This window comes from Artemia sp. Qi Xiang Cuo, chromosome 19, assembly GCF_049724085.1.
Source record: "Artemia sp. Qi Xiang Cuo chromosome 19, ASM4972408v1, whole genome shotgun sequence".
NCBI lineage: Eukaryota > Metazoa > Arthropoda > Branchiopoda > Anostraca > Artemiidae > Artemia > Artemia sp. Qi Xiang Cuo.
The window spans coordinates 21,443,832-21,463,541 of record NC_142812.1 but is presented as its reverse complement, the minus strand read 5'-3'; the positions used below and the strand labels follow the sequence as shown (position 1 = coordinate 21,463,541).

At 33.3% G+C, this 19,710-nt stretch overlaps 1 protein-coding gene across 1 annotated transcript in view; it reads left to right on the top strand.

Annotated features, from left to right (window-relative positions):
* LRP1 (LDL receptor protein 1) overlaps positions 1 to 19,710 on the top strand; it is a 654,607-nt gene that overhangs the window by 559,111 nt on the left and 75,786 nt on the right. Inside the window, 6 exon segments of the mRNA XM_089105022.1 lie at positions 252 to 550; positions 5,258 to 5,515; positions 7,250 to 7,533; positions 11,914 to 12,092; positions 14,826 to 15,049; positions 18,909 to 19,088. Coding sequence (XP_088961148.1) covers positions 252 to 550; positions 5,258 to 5,515; positions 7,250 to 7,533; positions 11,914 to 12,092; positions 14,826 to 15,049; positions 18,909 to 19,088 — 1,424 coding nt within the window.

The following is a 19,710-nucleotide window of genomic DNA, read 5'->3' as shown; positions in this document are numbered from 1 at the left end:
CAAGATTATTCAGAAGGTTTTTTTTTTTTTTTTTTTTTTTTTTTTTTTTTTTTTTTTTTTCAGTGAGTTGAAATGTGCCGGTGATCTAGATTGTTCGTATTTTTTTATGTTTTTCTGGGTTTTTTTTAGTGAGTGACAGTGTCGCGGTGATCTAGATTCAGACAGGTTTTTATGTTATTGTATTTTCCCAAGTGAATGTGACAATGATCTAGATTATTCAACGGGTTTTTATGTTGTTGTTTTTTTTTCAGTGAGTGGCGATGTGACGGTGATCTAGATTGTTCTGACGGGTCAGACGAGCAGAATTGTAATACCACTTGCTCTCCTGACGAATTCCAGTGCAAAAATGGAGAATGCACCTCTTTGCTGTTCCGTTGTGACGGCGATAATGATTGTCAAGATGGATCTGACGAGGCGAAATCTCTGTGTTCTACTTTATCATGTCCGCTTGGTAAATTCCGCTGCTCGAATTTCCTATGCATTCCTGAAGCAGAAGTTTGCGATAGTTTTAATGACTGTGGCGACAACTCAGACGAAGATCCTTCGGTTTGTAAGTGTTTTTGTCTCGACCTCTTTTCCAAAAGTTCCCAAAAGTACAAAATGAGATCTGACTCTTTCAATTGGTTAATTGAAAACTACAAACATAACTTAAAATATAACCGAATAACTGAAAAAGCTGAATAAAATAACTGAAAAACTGAAAAAAAAAGAAGGAAAATTCGGAATTTGATTTTCAACAAAAAAGACCTCCATACGCTGTTATTTACTTTTTGGCAGTTCTTGGGGCGAAATAAAAAAAAGACACGGGTTCAAATAAACAAAAATTATGTTACAAATGTGTGACAGCTTAAGAATGCGTAGCTTTCCTTTGAAAGTGTAGCTATCATAGGCAGCGCAGTAGCGCTGCCTAAGTAAAGAACGATGTTGGCACAATGTATTGTTTATTTTTTGGTTTAGACCAGGGCACTTGGTATCGAAGGAGTTGTCATAGGGACTTATAAAAGAGTTCATTCGATTACAAAATGGAATGGCTTCTGCCCTTTTTAATAGTCGAAAGTGATTGGAAGGCAACTAACACCCCTTCCACGCCCACCATTTCCCCAAACACATCCAATCAAAATTTTTAGATAGCCATTTTGTTCAATGTAGTTGAAAGATCTAGAAATTATGTCTTTGAGGAGGACACTCCCCCCACAGTCCTCAAAGCAAGGGTTGTAATCTATGCGCTGGGAGCGTATAAGGTTTTTATTGAAAGCGTTGTCGTAGAAACTTCAAAAGGGCTCATTCAATTGGAAATTTAAAGGGATAGTGGCCATTTTAATAGTCGAAAGTTATTGGAGGGAAACTAACCGCCTTCTCACTCCCACCATGTCCCCAAACACTTCCAATCAAAATTTTGAGATAGCCATTTTGTTCAACGTAGTTGAAACGTCTGGAAATTAGGTCTTTGAGGATGACAAACACCCCACAGCCCTAAGGACGAGGGTTGTAAGTTATGCTCTGGGGGCATATAAGGTTTTTATAGAAAGCGTTTAAAAACTTCAAAAAGGGTTCTTCAAAAACCTCAAAACAATTTTCAAAAAATTCTTTTAAACGTTTTCACTTTTATAACTTTAAGAAATAAAAAATTAATTAAGATTTTAATGAATAAATATCAGCTTATGTATATTAAACTGACAATGCACAATTTTTTTTCAGTAAAGTAAAGTACAAATTATATTCTGGCTTTTAGAAAGCATGTGGTTTAGAACCCTACTCATATTAATTTCTGTTTGTTTTCAGTTTTATTTATTTATTGATACTGATTTGTGGTAGTTGTATGCTTGGTAGATTATTTGATTCTAATTTTGTTCATTTTTGGTTTAATGGAGTGTTTTACTTTTTTTTTTTTTTAACTCAATTTGTGGAAAAAGTTTTTTTCAATTAATTTTAGAAATGAACAAAGCGTTGCCAATTTTAACTAAATAGTTCTGCTGATTTATTTTAACGGTTCAACAAAATTTTATTAAATTGAAACAACCAAAAGATTGATGTGAGAAAATTGCTGTTTTCAAGTATGAATAGACCTAAGATGGGTCCAAACGATAAAATTGTTTTTATCTTTGTGTCCTTGTCATTTTAAATTGACACGTCGTCCTGTCTAATTCAAATAAACCATAATTGGTAGTATTAATTAATAAAATTAATAGAATTGAAAAATTAACAAAATGCAATTGGTAAGTGTCTGTAACTAATATGACGTCTGTGTGAAATTATTTGTGATGCAGAAGCTAGCTGGAGCCTAAAGGAAAGTAAATTCTCTGGAGGTCTTTCATAACTTAAACAGTCAGTCGATTCCCGATAATCATGGAGGATGTCTTTTTTCTGCTTTTTTATTTTTTTTTTGTCTGATGGCAAGGGAGTATCTTATGCGTAGTTTGAGAAGTATACTCTTTTTGTCTTAAGGATTGGGGATCGAGTTGAAAATTTCGAGAATTTTTTATGGGGAGGGGGAAGGTATGACTTTATGTTTTGAGGGAGGAGGATAACGGTTTTAGACCTCCTAATCTGGGGGGGGGGATGAATGCACCTTAGTAAAAGTGTAAAAATATAAAATAAAAGGAAACTAATGTCAGATCTCAGAAAATCTGGGGAGGGGCAGCTGCCCTCCCCTGCCCAGGCCTAGAACTGCCACTGAGCGTCAGTCACTTCTTACTTCAGCTTAGCAGTCGCTTCGAATATATTAGTTATTTACGAGTTGCATCGAAATATTCCTTCTTCTGTTCTTAAGAGCACATGAAAGGGTGCTTGTTCTTGTTATTAAATTGAAGATTTTGGATATTCTATTCTTCGAAGCCTGTTTTTTTTTCTTTTCTTTTTCATCTGTTTTCTGTTTCTGTACTAATGTTTTTCTTAAAATTTATGTGTCGTTAGCGGCCTTTGCAGTTGTCCGGTTTAACTCAACAAAAGTTTGCGAACAAATCATTAAAAATTAAATTTGATAGTTTTAGAAATAATATTGACAGTCACATCTCTCTTCAAGCATTTCTTCAAATGTATAAACTACTCACGAGTTGTACCGATTTATTGTTTATATTTTATGTTATTGCGCATCAAATAGCTTTCCTTTGTTATTAAAGTTAAAATTTGGGATATTGTATTCTAAGAAATTTTTCTTTTTTCCATTTTTTTTCATCTGTTTTCTGTTTCTGTATTAAGCTCTTTCTTTAAATTCACGTATTGTCAGTGGTCTTTGTACTGGTCTTGTTTAGTCAACAAATCTTTGCGACCAAATCATAAAAAATTAAAATTAATATTTTGAAAATTGTGTTGTCAGTCGCTTCCATCTTTAAACATTTGGTCGAATATATAAGTCATTTACGATTTTCTTTTCGTCTCTTTTCTCTAATTCTTTTTTTTTCGGGGGGGGGGGGTCTGTTTCTATATTAAGATCTTTCTTAAAATTCACATGTCGTCAGCCGGCTTTGTACTTTCCTGCTTATTTCAAGAAATCTGCGAACAAATTATCAAAATTAAATTCGAAATTTTGAGTTCATCAAATAGCTTTCCCTAGTTATTAAAGCCTGAAATTTGTGATACCGTATTCTTTGAAATTTGTCTTTTTCTATTTTTTTCTTCTGTTCTTGTTTCTGTATAAACTCTTTCATAAAATACACGCATCGTCAGCAGTTTTTGCACGTGTCCTGTTCAACTCAACAAAAATTTGCTAACAAATCATTAAAAATTAACTTTGAAATTTTTTAAAATATTTTTTTTTGTCACTTTTCACTTCAAGCATTTTCTTCGAGGATAGAAGATACTCATGAGTTGCAACAACTTATTGCTTCTTTTTTACGTTATTGCGTATAATCTATGCTACTATCCCAGGTCAAGCCATCCATATATACTATAGCTATAATATATGCAAACTCTCCGTATATACATATTAATTAAACAAACTTTTTCCACAAAATAAGTTTTTCAAAGAAAAGTGAAGAACTCCATTAAATTAAAAATGAGCAAATATAAAATCAAACAATCTACCAAGCGTAAAACTACCACAAATCAACATCGATAAATAAATGAAACCCAAAACAAACAAAAATTACAATAAATAACCGAGTCAAACCCAAAACGAGCATAAATTAACATGAGTTGGGCTCAAAACTCCTATGCCTTCCCAAGGCCAGAACATGATTTGCATTTTATTGAAAAAAATATAAATATCTTTACTTTTATAACTTTAATAAATCATATAATACCAACATTTTGATCACTAAATATCAGTATATGTATGTTAATCTGACAATGCACATTCATTTGTATTTTCTCAATAAAGTGCAATTTCGAAAGCCCTTTTCGAAGTCTCTACGACAACTCCTTCGATACGAAGTGCCCTGGTCTAAACAAAAAAAAAATAATAATAATACATTATACCCTTATCGATCTTTACTATAAAAATGTCAAGCCTTCAAATCATTTTCGACTATTAAAAAGGGCACTAGCCCTTTCAATTTCCAATCGAATGAGCCCTTTTTGAAGTTTCTACGACACCGCTTTCTATAAACACCATATATGCCCCCAGGGCATAACTTACAACCCTTACATTGAGGGCTGGGGGGGGGGGGGTTGTCATCCTCAAAGATCTAATTTCCAGACCTTTAAACTAGGTTGAACAAAATTGCTATCTTGAAATTTTGGTTGGATGGGTTTGGGGAAATGGTGACCCTTAGAGGAGGGTTAGTTGCTCTACGATCACTTTCGACTACTAAAAAGGGCACTAGTCCTTTGAATTTCCAATCAAATGAGCCCTTTTTGAAGTTTCTGCGACAACGCTTTCTATAAAAACCTTATATCCCCCAGGGCATAACTTACAACCCTTGCCCTGAGGGCTGTGAGGGGGTTGTCATCCTCAAAAACATAATTTCTATCTGGAAATCAACTATGCTGAACAAAATGGCCATCTCAAAATTTTTATTGGAATTGTTTGTGGAAATGGTGGGCATGGAAGGGGTGTTAGTTGCCTTCCAATCACTTTCGACTATTAAAAGGGCACAAGCCACTCTACTTTCCAATCAAATGAGCCCTTTTCGAAGTTTTTACGACAACTCCTTCGATACGAAGTGCCCTGGTCTCAAGAAAAAAAAATAATACATTGTGCCAACATCGTTCTTTACTTAGGCACCGCGATTGCGCTGCCTATGATATATCATAGCTTAATATTTCCTTCCAGGTCAAGCTCTATATGTACAATGTTATACTATTTAAACTATTCCAGGTCAAGCTCATGGTGTTTGCAAAGCCAATGAGTTCAGATGTCGTTCTGGTCACTGCATTAGCATTACAATGGCCTGTGATGGTCAACAAGATTGTGATGATAATTCTGATGAATCCGACTGCCGACCGGATTTTGGGGCTTGCCAGTTTGGTGCATGTTCACAACTCTGTGTTGAAAAGAAGGGCTCTAATCACACGTGCCACTGTGCACCCGGCTACTCGCACAGTGATAGCAAAATTAAATCCTGTGTAGCGAATGGTTAGTTGGTTTTGTATAATTGATTTATAATATAAATCCAATAATTAAAGAAAAAGACTTGGCTAAGCTACAAAATGGTAACTCAATGAATTGCTTTCATTTTTCCAATCAAATCAGCCGTTTGCAAATAAATTAATTACAATTTGAAAATGGTCAGTGATTATTATTCTGTGACATTTGAATAAAGAAATTGAAATATTAATTGTAATTTCAATAATTATGTGAAATTAAATGGTGGTAATTTGATTTTTGTGGAATTTCGGCGTGGGTACCAGACGGAAGAACATGCTTTATGCGCCTTTTGATGATCCTTTTTACGCGCGGGAGACAGGTCGGGCCTTTGACTCCCATGAATGGATCGTGTCATTATGATAAAAATCTTACGAATTTTGTCTTTCCACCTTCTTTACAAAAAAGGTGATCAGTCTGTTTCTTTATGTTTCTTATATTATTGTTTCTTATGTGTTTCTTATAAGATTTTTCTGCTTGGTGCAGTGTATGTTTAAAAAATGTACAATGTAGGGTCCATTAGTTTAAGAATACATCGCACATTTAGTTTCTTTAAACTTATATATATATATATATATATATATATATATATATATATATATATATATATATATATATATATATATATATATATATATATATATATATATATATATATATATATATATATATATATCAGGGCCGTATCCAGGATTTTTGTTCAGGGGGGTTTTACCAATTTTTGACTTTTTTGGGGGGGGTTTTACTAATTTTTTACTCAGTTTTCGACTAATTTTACTGATTTTTACCTCGGTTTTACTAATTTTCGACTTATTTTCGAGTCGGTCAAAAATTTCGGGGGGGGGGGGGTTCAAACCGGGTAACCCCCCCCCCCTGGATACGGCCTTGATATATATATATATATATATATATATATATATATATATGTATATATATCCATTTTCAGTCTGAAAACCGACCTGTTATCAAATTTGATCTGCTAGTCTTCTAATGATGGTCAACTAAAGAGCATGGGTAACTTATAAGACTGGGAGCTGGTGCGAATGTCGAAAAGAAACTGTCGACGCCTTCTTGCGTTTGGCGACACTTGACATTTTTTGAAGCTTCGTAATCGTTTTTCTGTCAGGAACTGAGATCAGGCATCTATTACTACCTTTATCGTACCAATTACACGAATTAAATTAATAATTCTTGTTAATACACTGAATAAATTGTCGTCAAACGCTACATGGTGTAGTTAGGTTTTTGTCGACACTAGCGCCAGTTTCCACTATTATAAATTGCTCATACTCTTTGATGGTAAACTGTAATATTAAAACCTAAAACGTGAAGGAAATATCGGGGTAAAAAGGATATCGCCAGTTTTCCACCCGTACTAGTAAGTGCTACAATATAATTTTGGGAAACGTTGTAATTTCTGGATGTTGTTGAAAAGTCGAATAAGTCTTGGAGGAGACAATAATGCCTGTTTGTGTAATTTGCATTTATTAAGTGTTTGAACTATGATGAAATATAAACGAATATATAGAGCATACAGAAATCAATAAAATACATAGAAATATAAAATAATATAACGAAAATAATTAAAAAATTTGAAAAATAACGAGATGTAAAAAAACGTATAAATGAACAGATAGAATATGCAGGAATGAATGTAAAATATATAGAAACATAAAAACAATATAATAAAAATGTTAAAAATAATGAACCATGATTAATTTTTAGGTGAGCCACCATCTGTGATTGTTGCCAACGAGAATCGGCTCCGTCGCATCGATCCGTATCAACAACTGAACACTACATCAGATATACTCGTACAAATTGAAAAGCCTATTCACATTGAATCCATTGACTTCTTTTATAATTCATCACGCATCACTTTCTTTTATATTAGTGCACATTCGAAAGGTATTGTGCGCTATGACCATGATCGAACGGAAAGTGGAGACAAGTTCGACGCTAAATTGAAGGCTTTAAGGGTCAAAAGAAACCCCAACACAGAATTCTTGGTATGTGCTTTCTATTCTTTTTTGTTTTCTAAATCCTCTTAGTGGCTTTAATTAACTAAAATCCTGGGGAAAGGTATAATGTATTTCTCAACATCTAGGGGGGGGGTATTTTTTTCCAATTTTTCAATGAAAATCCCAAAAATGAGATATTTTTCAATGAAAATAACCCAACTAATGGTATTTTTCAAAGTCCAAGAGGAGGGGGCATAAATCTAGGGGTTCAGGGCCATATCATTATTATTCCCAAAAATAAAGAGTACATATCGTCGCTGTTACGCCTATAGATGGTATCTGACATCTTACATGTCTGAGGTAATTTAAAAAAAAAAACGTTGGTCAAGCCGTTCTTCAAGGGGGATGAGCAGGATAATCTTTTTTTGTGGTTTTTCTTATTTTTTTCAACGAAAATGCCAAAAAAGAGATATTTTTCAATGAAAATAACCCCACAGAAGGTATCTTTCAAAGTCCAAGAGGAGGGGGCATAAATCTAGGGATTCAGGTCCAAAACGAAGGAGGAAATATCGTCGCTGTTACGCCTATAGATGGTATCTGACATCTTATATGTCTGAGGTAATTTAAAAAAAAAAACGTTGGCCAAGCAGTTCTTCAAGGGAGATCAGCAAGATAATGTGTCTTTGTGGTTTTTCTTATTTTTTCAACGAAAATGCCAAAAAAGAGGTATTTTTCAATGAAAATAACACCACAGAAGGTATCTTTCAAAGTCCAAGATGAGGGGGTATAAATCTAGGGATTCAGGCCCAAAACGAAAGAGTACATATCGTCGCTGTTACGCCTACTGATGGTATCTGACATTTTACATGTCTGAGGTAATTTACAAAAAACGTTGGCCAAGAAGTTCTTCAAGGGGGGTCAGCAGGATAATCTGTATTTGTGGTTTTTCTTATTTTTTAATGAAAATGCCAAAAAAGAGATATTTTTCAATAAAAATAACCCCACAAAATGTATCTTTCAAAGTCCAAGAGGAGGAGGTATAAATCTAAGGGTTCAGGCCCAAACCATTATTATGCCCAAAACCAAGTGTACATATCGTCGCTGTTACGCCTACTGATGGTATCTGACATCTTACATGTCTGAGGTAATTTACAAAAAAATGTTGGCCAAGCAGTTCTTCAAGGGGGGTCAGCAGGATAATCTGTATTTGTGGTTTTTCTTATTTTTTAATGAAAATGCCAAAAAAGAGATATTTTTCAATAAAAATAACCCCTCAAAATGTATCTTTCAAAGTCCAAGAGGAGGGGGCATAAATCTAGGGGTTCAGGCCTAGACCATTATTATGCCCAAAATCAAGAGTACATATCGTCGCTGTTACGCCTACAGATGGTGTCTGACATCTTACATATTTACAAAAATGTTGGCCAAGCAGTTCTTCAAAGGGGGTCAGCAGTATAATCTGTATTCATAGTCTTTCTCATTTTTTTAATGAAAATGCCAAAAGAGACATTTTTCAATGAAAATAACCCCTACAAAAGGTATCTTTCAAAGTCCAAGAGGAGGGGGCATAAATCTAGGGGTTCTGACCCAAACCATTATTATACCCAAAACCAAAGAGTATATATCGTCGCTGTTACACCCTAAAGATGGTATCTGACGTCTTACATGTCTGAGGTAATTACCAAAAAACGTTGGCTAAGCAGCTCTTCAAGTGGGTCAGCAGGATAATCTGTATTTGTGTTGTTGTTTTTTTCTAATTATAATCAGTGAAAATGCCAAGAAAGAGGTAATTTTCAATGCAAATATCCTCCACAAAAGGTATTTTTCGAAATTCAAGAGTAGGGGGCATAAATCTAGGGGTCCAGGCCCAACCATTATAATGCACAAAACCAAAGAGTATATATCGTTATTGTTACGCGTAAAAATCGTATCTGACATTTTACAAAACCCGTTGGCCAAAAAGTTCTTAAAAGGGGGTCAGCAGGATAATCTGTATTGGTCGTTTTTTCCAATTATTTTCAATGAAAATACCAAAAAAGAGGTGCTTTTCATTGAAAATATCCCAACATAAGGTATTTTTCAAAATCCAAGGGGAAAGGGCATAAATCTAGGGGTTCAGGTCCAAACCATTATTATGCCCAAAATCAAAGAGTGCATATCGTTATTGTTGCACGTAAAGATCCTATTGTTACTGTTACACGTATTATGTGTCTGAGGTAATGCCAAAACCCGTTGGCCAAGTAGTTCTTAAAGGGCTGTCAACAGGATAATCTGTATTTGTGGTTTTTCCAATTTTCTTCAATAAAAATTCCAAAAATAGGTATTTTTCAATGCAAATGCCCCTCACAAAAGGTATTTTTCCAAATCAAGTTGAGGGGGTAAAAAATCTAGGGGATCCAGGCCCAAAACATTGTTATTCCAAAAACCAAAGAATACACATCGTTGCTGTTACACCCAAAGATTGTATCTGATGTTTTTACTCGTCTGAGATAATTTCAGAAAACCGTTGGCCAGGCAAGTCTTAAAAGGAGGGTCAGCAAGATAATGTAGATCAGGAGGATCAAAAGGGGGGTTTAACGTTGCCCTTCTTTTTGAATGAAGCCCAGCAAACATGTTTTTGGAAATTATTTAATAAGTTTGGAACATCTAAGTCTTAAACTTCTTCATAAAAAACTTCTTTATTGTATAAAAAAGCAATTTTTTCAAAATGTTGAAGGTATTCAATATCATTTCCTTAAAAATTTTTGTTCATCATCGAAATTTGATTTATATGTTTTATAAACTCCTATATAGACTATATATATATATATATATATATATATATATATATATATATATATATATATATATATATATATATATATATATATATATATATATATATATATATAATATATATATATATTTATATATATTAATCTATATTATTAGATACCATTATTTGCTTTACAATATCTAGTCCCCTAATTGCTAAAAGCAAGTTGTGCTAAGAAGATGCTATTGTCTTCAAAAGGAGATAAATATTTTACCCAAACAAAATAAAGATTATACATTGTCAAATAGTAGAAAGGACTAGGGAACCTTAAAGGGAGACAAACAGTGTTGTCATCAATACGTACTTTCGATGTAGCGTTTCCTTTATCTGGCTCTCTTAGCGAAAATTGGTGTGAACTTCAATTATTATTTTTGTAAATTGTTGAAAATAAAGGTATCAATCATCATCAAATATCTTTTTTTTAGTCATATTAAGAACACTTTAAATAGTAAGCAGATAATAAAAATATTATAAACAGATAAACAGAATAATAAACATGATAAACATATTATAAACAGATGGTAAATCAAAGATAAACAGATAATAAACTTAATAAACCGATAAATAGACAGACAGATAATAGCAGAACACAGATAAAAAATGAAGAAATAGAAAAAAAAAATACTAAAATCTGAAATGAAACCACAAATTTTTGGAAAAAAATGAGGAACCAAAGAACTAGGGAATACTAGAGGAAGAGAGGTAGAGGAAAAAATTAAAGGGACTGTTGTCATTAGTTATTATCTACACTTGGTGTGAACTTGGTTAATGATCATGCTCTGATCTTTCTATAAAGGCTACTTGATTACCAGGGATAGAGGAAAATACCTCCCTACGGGGTTTCTGAGTACTTTAAGACCGAAGGGTAAGTATAGGGTTTTCCTCTGTTCTAAGCAACGTTGCCCTTTCAGCTATTTAAGGAAGTAATGAGATTTAGGCTTTTGCTCATATAAAACACATGTAAACCCACTGGGTGTGTGATTTAGGGTGATGTACGTTAAAGTAAGAAACCGTGCGAGACAAAGGTTGGGTTAGTCGTTGACATTACTGGCTTTCCGGGTCCCTATAACCAGGGCCGTACCTTTTTAGCATTTCGTTACGTTTTACGTGTCGGGTGGGGGGTCAACCCCCCCCCCCCCAGTATCCCCTGGATAGTCTTGCCTTTAAGATTTTAGCTATTTGTTACACCAACAATATTTTAAATTAGTCCAGAAGACTAATAATATAATAATATATGATATACTATTAGAGATATGATTATTACTATTCATAACAGTATATGATATTCATATACTCTTATATGAATAGATAATATAAAAGTATGAGCCAGCTTTTGGCCATCCCTGTGTGTTTGGGGATACGTAAGACATGCCGAGGTCCTCCGAGTAAATTCATGATATATGTTTTAGTATAATCTTATATTTTTATGTATTATATCTTATTGTATTATGATGTTATACTATATTTTATATGTTTTATTAACTAATTTACTTAATATTTAATTTAATTAGTTTATTTATTTATATATATTGTTATACCTAATTCGCTATATTAGATTTTATTATATATTATATTTGTGTGTTATATTACATATATTCCTATGTATTCTCTAGGTGAATCATTTAGAGGATCCTAAAGCATTGAGTGTCGACTGGATTGGGAAGTATGTCTATTACATCGATGCTGGTATGGATGAGATTGGCGTTGTTGATTTTGACGGAAATCTCAAGCGAACAATTGTTAATGTTGGACTGGACCAACCTCGCGATATTGTCGTGGACCCTCAGTCAGGGTAAGCTACTTATATTAGCAGAATTAATTCTAGCAGATAAATAGACTAATAGTAAATAGACTAAATTCTAGTATACGTTAGAGGGCTATTCTCATTGAATAGACACTTTTTTGGACGAAATTTTTTTTCTAAAGTAAATAAATATAGTCAATGATGGTGTCAATTGAGGAAGCTCGGTCAGGGGGTTGCATTTGCCCCCTTCCGCCCCCTAGATCCACTCCCAGGTTTTGGATATAGCTTTTTGGGTATTGTCATTGAACAATATAATTTTTTGGTATTTTAATTGCAAAAAACGAGCAATAATAAAATAGCCACTCCCCCTCCGAAAAAAAAGAAGATTATGAATTAGTGCCACTGTCAGACATCCTTGTGCAGTTGCATCTCGAGATGGTGAATTCGATAAATGTGGTTACAAAAGAGAAACAGAAAGATATTTTTATTACTGAATAAGTCAAAATTCTTGTGTAGGGGATTATTGTCTTTGATGTTTTCCTCGGAAACCGAAATAAAACTGATGGCGGTAGAAAAATATGGGTTATTTTAGGAAAATTTGGAATATTTCTCAAATTTTAGTGAATTTGGGCTGTAGAAAAATTTAGCTAGCATTCTGTAAGTAACTGCTCCCTTGGAGAACGTTGGCCCGCGGCAGCTGGAACCAATACAGGGAGTAAAGATATTTAAACAGTGTAAGATTAAAATGGTGGCTCAGGACCATCTCCCCCCCCCCCGAAATGTTTGTCTGACTTGTAAAAAATGTAACAAAAGTGGATATAAACAAATTTTATATGTTTTTTATTTATTTTTTGTGTACCCCCCCCCCCTCCCCCGAATTTCTTTTTCGAGTAAAACCCCCTCCGAAAAAAAAATCCTGGGTAAGGCATTGGTAATAGGTGAAATTTGATTTTGTGTGAACCTAGCTCTAGAATCTTCCTCGCGTTTTTCACTTGATTTACGGATGTGTGAAATTTGGCATATTTGAATAAAGGAACTGTTTGACAAAGGAAGTATGGGGGATGGAAATTTTTTATATTGTGGATTAGACTGGTAGGCGGTTTACTAATTAAGAGAATTGGGGTGTATCAAACTATACATTGGGGAAGGGAAAAACTAATGGAAAGTCCATCTTAAGCAAGGTATTTGCTCCTGCTCTATGGCTGGATATATTAATTCGAAGTTGACCCACTTCAATGCTCTTTGCAATGAGATGAAACAGTTGAGGTACGAGCGCTTAAGTTTGAGGTACCACAATGAGTTATCAGTTGAAATATGCCACAGGATTTGTTGAAACTTTTGAAGGATAGGGATTTTGGGGTAATTCTAAAGACAGGAAATTGGGATTTTGGGATAATTCTAAAGACAGGAAATTATATGCGTCGGTTTAGTTTTTGTAGATACATATTTATACATATTTTTTTGTAGATACATATTTATCTTTTTTGAATTTACGTTTTATATATCATTGTTGTAAAGTATCTGTAAAATAAAAGTTTTAAACTAAGTGTACTTTTGTGCAAACAAATCTGTTTATCTTTAGATAAATTAAAGGTTTTTTTTTTAATTGAGTTTTCAAGTTTTAAAGATTCTCTTGGTTGTTACAAGAGTAATCTGAAGGGATGGCTTAGTTTGTGGTCTGCACGTATACGTTTTAGCTGCGAAGCGATTTAAAAGTCGTCCCCCTGTTGGAGTTTGGGAGTATGAGGGTAACTTGTCATTACTTATGCTGATTACATAGGCCATTTGCGCGTGAGGCTGGATAGTGTGTCCAATGGCGTTAATTTACAAAAATTCAGAGGAGTGGGGAGGAGACAAAATGCTTTTTTCAAAGTTTAGTGGGCTATTTCTTTTTAATTTTGCAAAGAAAATAGAAGAAAGATTTTTTTTGGAAATATAAGGGAAGGCTAACTCCTCACACTTCAGATAATAAAATCAACTGGCATAATTGTAAAGAAGCTTCACTCAACTATTAAGATATGTAACGTCCTTCCAGCAGGTGTTTCCCTGAGTGTCGCAGTTCTTTAAAGGAATTTCGTTGGAATTTTGTTAGGAATTTTGTTAAGAATTTCCTAACAAAAAATACTCATCTTTAATACTTTTTTAAATTTAAACTTTAATTTAAACTTTAGTGTCTTTAATACTCATCGTGCTCGAAAGAGTTGTACAGGTTAATTGTTTATTTGTTTATAATGTATTTCGCAAACGCACACTTTCAAAGGTAAATGTACATGTGTGGCACATTGAAAGTTCTGAATTTAATAACATTATCATATTGAAGAAAATATTTTCAAAAAGGTTCATGAGAACTAAGGAAAGCCCACATTATTTTCTTAGGAAGTCCGAAAAAATTCCAGAAAGTGATAATTTTTCGTCACCATATTTCTAACGATTTATTGTGTATGTCTTCGAATAAATGTTAATTGTTTATAATGTATTTCTCAAACGCATATGTGCAAAGTTAAATGTACGTGTGTGGCACATTTTGAAGCTTCTGGATTTAATAACCCTATCATTTTGAAGAAATTCTTTGCAAAATAGGCTGATGAGAACGCCTACGCTATTTTCTTTGGAAGACACTGAATTTAGCAAACCGTCGAGATGAATATTGATAAATCTAAATAATCATAGTTTTGTTATTAAAAGCTGTTCGGCCGTTGAGTAATAAAAAAAATCTTTCCTAGTTTTTAATTTCAGGAATAGGAAAAGTTTATTTCTTATTCCACATATATGTTATTTTAGGCTGATGTTTTGGACAGATGTTGGTGCAAGAGCCAGAATAGAAGTGGCTTCAATGGATGGTAGTGAAAGGAAAACCCTTGTTGGCACCTCTCTACTGTGGCCAACTGGCTTAGCAGTTGACTATCCTGGCCGGCGTCTGTATTGGGCTGACCCAAAAACAGGCTCAATAGAAAGTATTCGGACTGATGGCACTGAAATAGTTCTTATTAAAAGATTCAGGCTACGTAAGTCATCTATATTGTCTAGGTAGATAAATAAAAATAAATGATAGTATGATCCGTAAACGTAGAAGGGAGATCGTCAAAATCCTCCCCCCCCCCCCCCCAAGAACTATCTTCTGAATTTTGCGTTGAGAAAATCTACGCAAAATACGTTTAAATTCTGAAAACCCTCATGTCCGGGTGTACAACGTAATTTTAAGAATTATTCGTGCTTACAACTCCTCAAGGGGGTGGTATTTTTCAGTTTCATCCTAGGTGTATAATTTTCTCTTGTGGTGAGAATTCAATCGTTCTCCAAAGACTGACAAAATATATGGCTGGATAGGGCTTGACTGAAACTTTGGAAGCTCACCCTTATATGTATTTTGGGAAGATTTTTTTTTCATAATATCGCTAATCTTTGGCATTTTGAGTTTGTGTTATAAATTGTTTTCTATCTTTCATCAGTTTACCAGTACAGATTACCCCCCAATTACCTTCAGTAAATACTTTGCTCAAGTTACCTGATAAAATAATTCTGGAAAAAAGTTTTGTTTACTGGAACTTTTTATTTAATTTTTATTTACTGGAACTATTTACTGGAAAAATGTTTTTATTTTACTTTTCCTCGGAATAAATGAGCCCGACAACCTCTATATTTAAAGGTAAGAATGGGAACTTCCTACTTTGTGCTGTCAGTTGAAAACCTCTTGCATTTACTACCTTTAGACAATGAGAAGAAAAAGAAAAGCTGTCAGATGCGTGTCGTTTGGTCGACTATTACAATTTGTGCACGCAGGGTTGTCATGCACAATTATTTCATCATTGTAAATTCCAATGTACCACTTTCCACCTTCCATTAAGTTCGTCATTGATAAATTTAACCGTGTCTGGAGCAGTTAACTGGACCGAACCAATGACCAACAAATTTATCACTTTGACTGAAACAAGACCGGTAAAAGTGATAAATTTGGGTCGAAGTAGTAAATTAAATTTTGTTATGTGGCCTTGTTTGTTTTGTGACTCATTAGCAATTGTTTTTTCTCTAGATCGAAAAACCCTTAACGTTTAGTCGCATACCACGGACAAGTTATAATATCTTTTTCAAAAATATATAATAAATATTATAGACATTATGAAATATATGTACAAAAATATATGTACTATATATTTTGGCAGGCCATGTGTCTCTAGTTCAATATATGGAACTGATAAATGTTGGTGATTATCTTGCTATGTTTTATTATCAGCAGCTTTGTTTACACGAGCTAATATTTTGGAAGAATTGGTGAAACTTAAGAAACTAACGAAACTTGAAAGCTCTGAGTTACGCTTGTAGTGTTTTGCGTACTATTGACATTTTCCGTGATGCCTTTCGTTATCGGTGTTCGTAAAACGTACGAACTTAGAATCGAATTGTCTGTTGATGGTACATTTTGTCTGTTGATTACTCAACCGACCATGAGTAATTTGACCATTTATAATTATTCTAAAAAATTATAGCATAAATAGCAGTTTATAGTGATTTTTGACAATTAGGTTTGCGCGAAACAACTTTTTTTCATTTGGGAACTATTAAACAAAAGTGGGACCTTTACATATGCTTTCTGTTATTATTGCTATTTCTGTTATTATGATTTGTTTTTCCTTAGGAGACGACAAAAATATATCAGATACGTGTTTTAACCATGTCTCTCTTATTCTCTCAGAATTGTAATAATTTTTACCCCGCATTATCAATAGATAAAAATGGTATTGAGTTAAAGATTTTTATCCTATTTGGATAAAAAAGAAATCTTTTAACCAAAAGCCAGTTTGGTTTTAGATCGGGTCGCTCTACTTAACAAGCAGTTGCAGCCGTTTTGCTCAAAATTAATGATTCACTGAATAATGGTAATTATGTATCATACATTTTATACGATGTAAAAAAAAAAAAAAAATTTGATACTCTGAATTATTCCATTTTGTTTGGAAATTTGAATAACTCTGGAATTCATGGAAGAGAATTGGATTTAATAAAGTCATATCTATGAAATCGCGGATTCCAGGTTGAATTCCAAGGCCATCTGTCTCAGCCTAACTCCCTGGATGATATTGGAGTGCCCCAGGGGTCTATACTTGAACCGTAAATATTTTTCATACATATAAATGATCTCCCTAATTGTTTATACTATAAGGATAGCCTAGCAGTAATGTTTGCAGATGATACAGTGGTATCTGCTGAAGCTAAAACCTCTTCATTACTGATCTTATTGGCGTCTGAATTGAATTCAGCTATCCATTGTTTTTCTCGCAATCGTTTAGTCCCGAATTTCTCTTAAGACAGAATGTATGGTTTTTTGGGAGATCGAATCAAGGAGTTGCTAAAGTTGGGATTGATAAGTTAGTTGTTTCTGGGTGTAGAATTAGAAGGGTTAAGACTTATATATATTTCGGAATTATTCTTGATGAGTTTTTATCTTTCCGTAGTCATCTGACCATCTCCGTATAAAATTAGCCCAAAATCTGGGATGTTTACATCAATTAAAGTATCTTTTTCCCTTTTCAATTATTAAAATTCTTTATCATTCTTTAATAGAATCATACCTAAGATATTGTCCCATTATTTACCTGAATACATTTCTTAATCATTTTAAACCCCTCCAGACATTGAAAAATAAAGCCGATCTTTGGTTTTTTCTTTCATCGTTCTGTACGACTTCAAAGTCTATCTGAAACAAAAACTTTATTTTTTAACAAAAACTAAATTTTTTGTTTTTATTTCTTCATATATTAAACCTTAGTCAACTTAAGGATTTACAATTATCGCTCTGGCATTATGATATTCAGTCTCCGGCGAGTTATTTTTATGAGTCACATATTCTTGTCAACCCCTTGGTTGAAGTGCCCGTATCCGGTCCTGCAACAAGCAGACCTACAAGTGCTAGTTACGTACCTGAATACGTTTCATACCATTTCTTCTTTGTATGGCCAGTCTTTAGACTCATTTTAAAAGATGTCTGGGGTTTTTGTTTAAAGTTTACCAATAATGATAAAATGCTTGCAGTTTAGGAGATGGGGAATTTGAAGAAACTGTAAAACGTGTCAAAAAGGCGGTGGTGATTGGATCAATAATTTCTGGAGATTTTCTGTATTTCACAAGAAAATAATGTTGGCTTTTTTTTGGCTTTCATGGGCCTATTTAAAAAACAAATATCAATTCTATTTAACTTGTTAATGTCATTAAATGTCATTGGTAAATAAAATTGATTCGTAAATTAATATCCAATAATGACACAAATATTGGGAATGTGGGGCGGAGGGATTTGAAGGAATTGTAAAACGTGCCAAAATCCGGTGGTAAAAGATTATTTATTTCTGGAGATTTTCCAGTTTTTTAAGAAAATAATTTGACTTTTCGTAGCTTTTATGGGCCTATTCTGAAAAAATTTTCATTCTCTTTAACTGGGTAATGTCATTAATTGTCATTGGTAAAAAAAAATTGATTCGTAGATTAATGTCATTGGTAAATAAAATTACCAGTAATGTTAAAAATATTGGGAGTGTGTATGGGGGGGGGGAATTCGAAGAAACTGTAAAACATATAAAAAATCCGCTGGTGAAAGATTACTACTGTCTGGAGATTTTCTGGATTTTCTAAGAAAATAATCTCGGCTTTTTTTAGCTTTCATGGGCCTATTTAGAAAAAATTTCTATTCTCTTTAACTTGGTAATGCCATTAAATCCACTGTCAAAATGTACAAAATATGTACATTTACTTTGTCATTGGTGTGTTTGTGCAATATATTGTTAAAAAATCTTTTTTTAATTTTTTTTAATTTTTTTTTAATTTTTAAATTTTTTTTTAATTTGTTAAAAAATTGTTTTTTTTTTCTTTTTTTAGAAGAAGATAAGCCGTACAAGCTTGATGTTTTTGAAGATTATATCCACTTGGTTACATATCATTCTCACACGATTCTTCAAATGAATAAATTTGGGCATGGCAATGTCACGACCCTTGTTGTTGGTATGAATAAAGTATCCGATATTGTTCTTGTCCAAGAAAATAAGCAATCTGCTCAGGGTAAGTATATTATTTTTTTTGTAGGGGGGGGGGGTAATTCTGAAAATTGCTATGTAGACGCAAAATTATCCGAATTTTTAATCAATTTGGTATAAGAAATGTAAAAAACAAATCAGGTAAATCAGGAATAGGCCAAATTGAAGAAGTAGTGTAAGGCACCGAGAAAACTGATTGAGTGATTGATTTTACTTAAGTAATTAGCCTAGTTTTAGCCTAATTTATAGAATTATACTTACCTAATTTATTGTAGGCTAACTAGCAAGGAAAGTTGATGCAATAAAAATGTAAAAGTAGGATAGCCAAGACCCAGGATATTTCAGTTGAAAAAAAGGGATTTCAGTTGAAATCCCAGGGCTTTTGAAATAAGGAACCTAAGGCATTTTTGCGGTTGAAAAAAGTTTTTAAGAATAAAAAACCTTTGAATATGGTCAGGATACTTGAGATCAGGATAGTTGACATTAGTTGACATCGTTAAGTTTATGTTGACATTATCAGATTGACATTGTCATTATTGACATTAAGTCATCTGTTAGGTGCCCCACTCAAAAGGTGGGTGATTTTAAAGTTTGCGGGAAATAAGCTATATAGCTATATGTTTTCCAAAATATTTGTCTTAGGATAG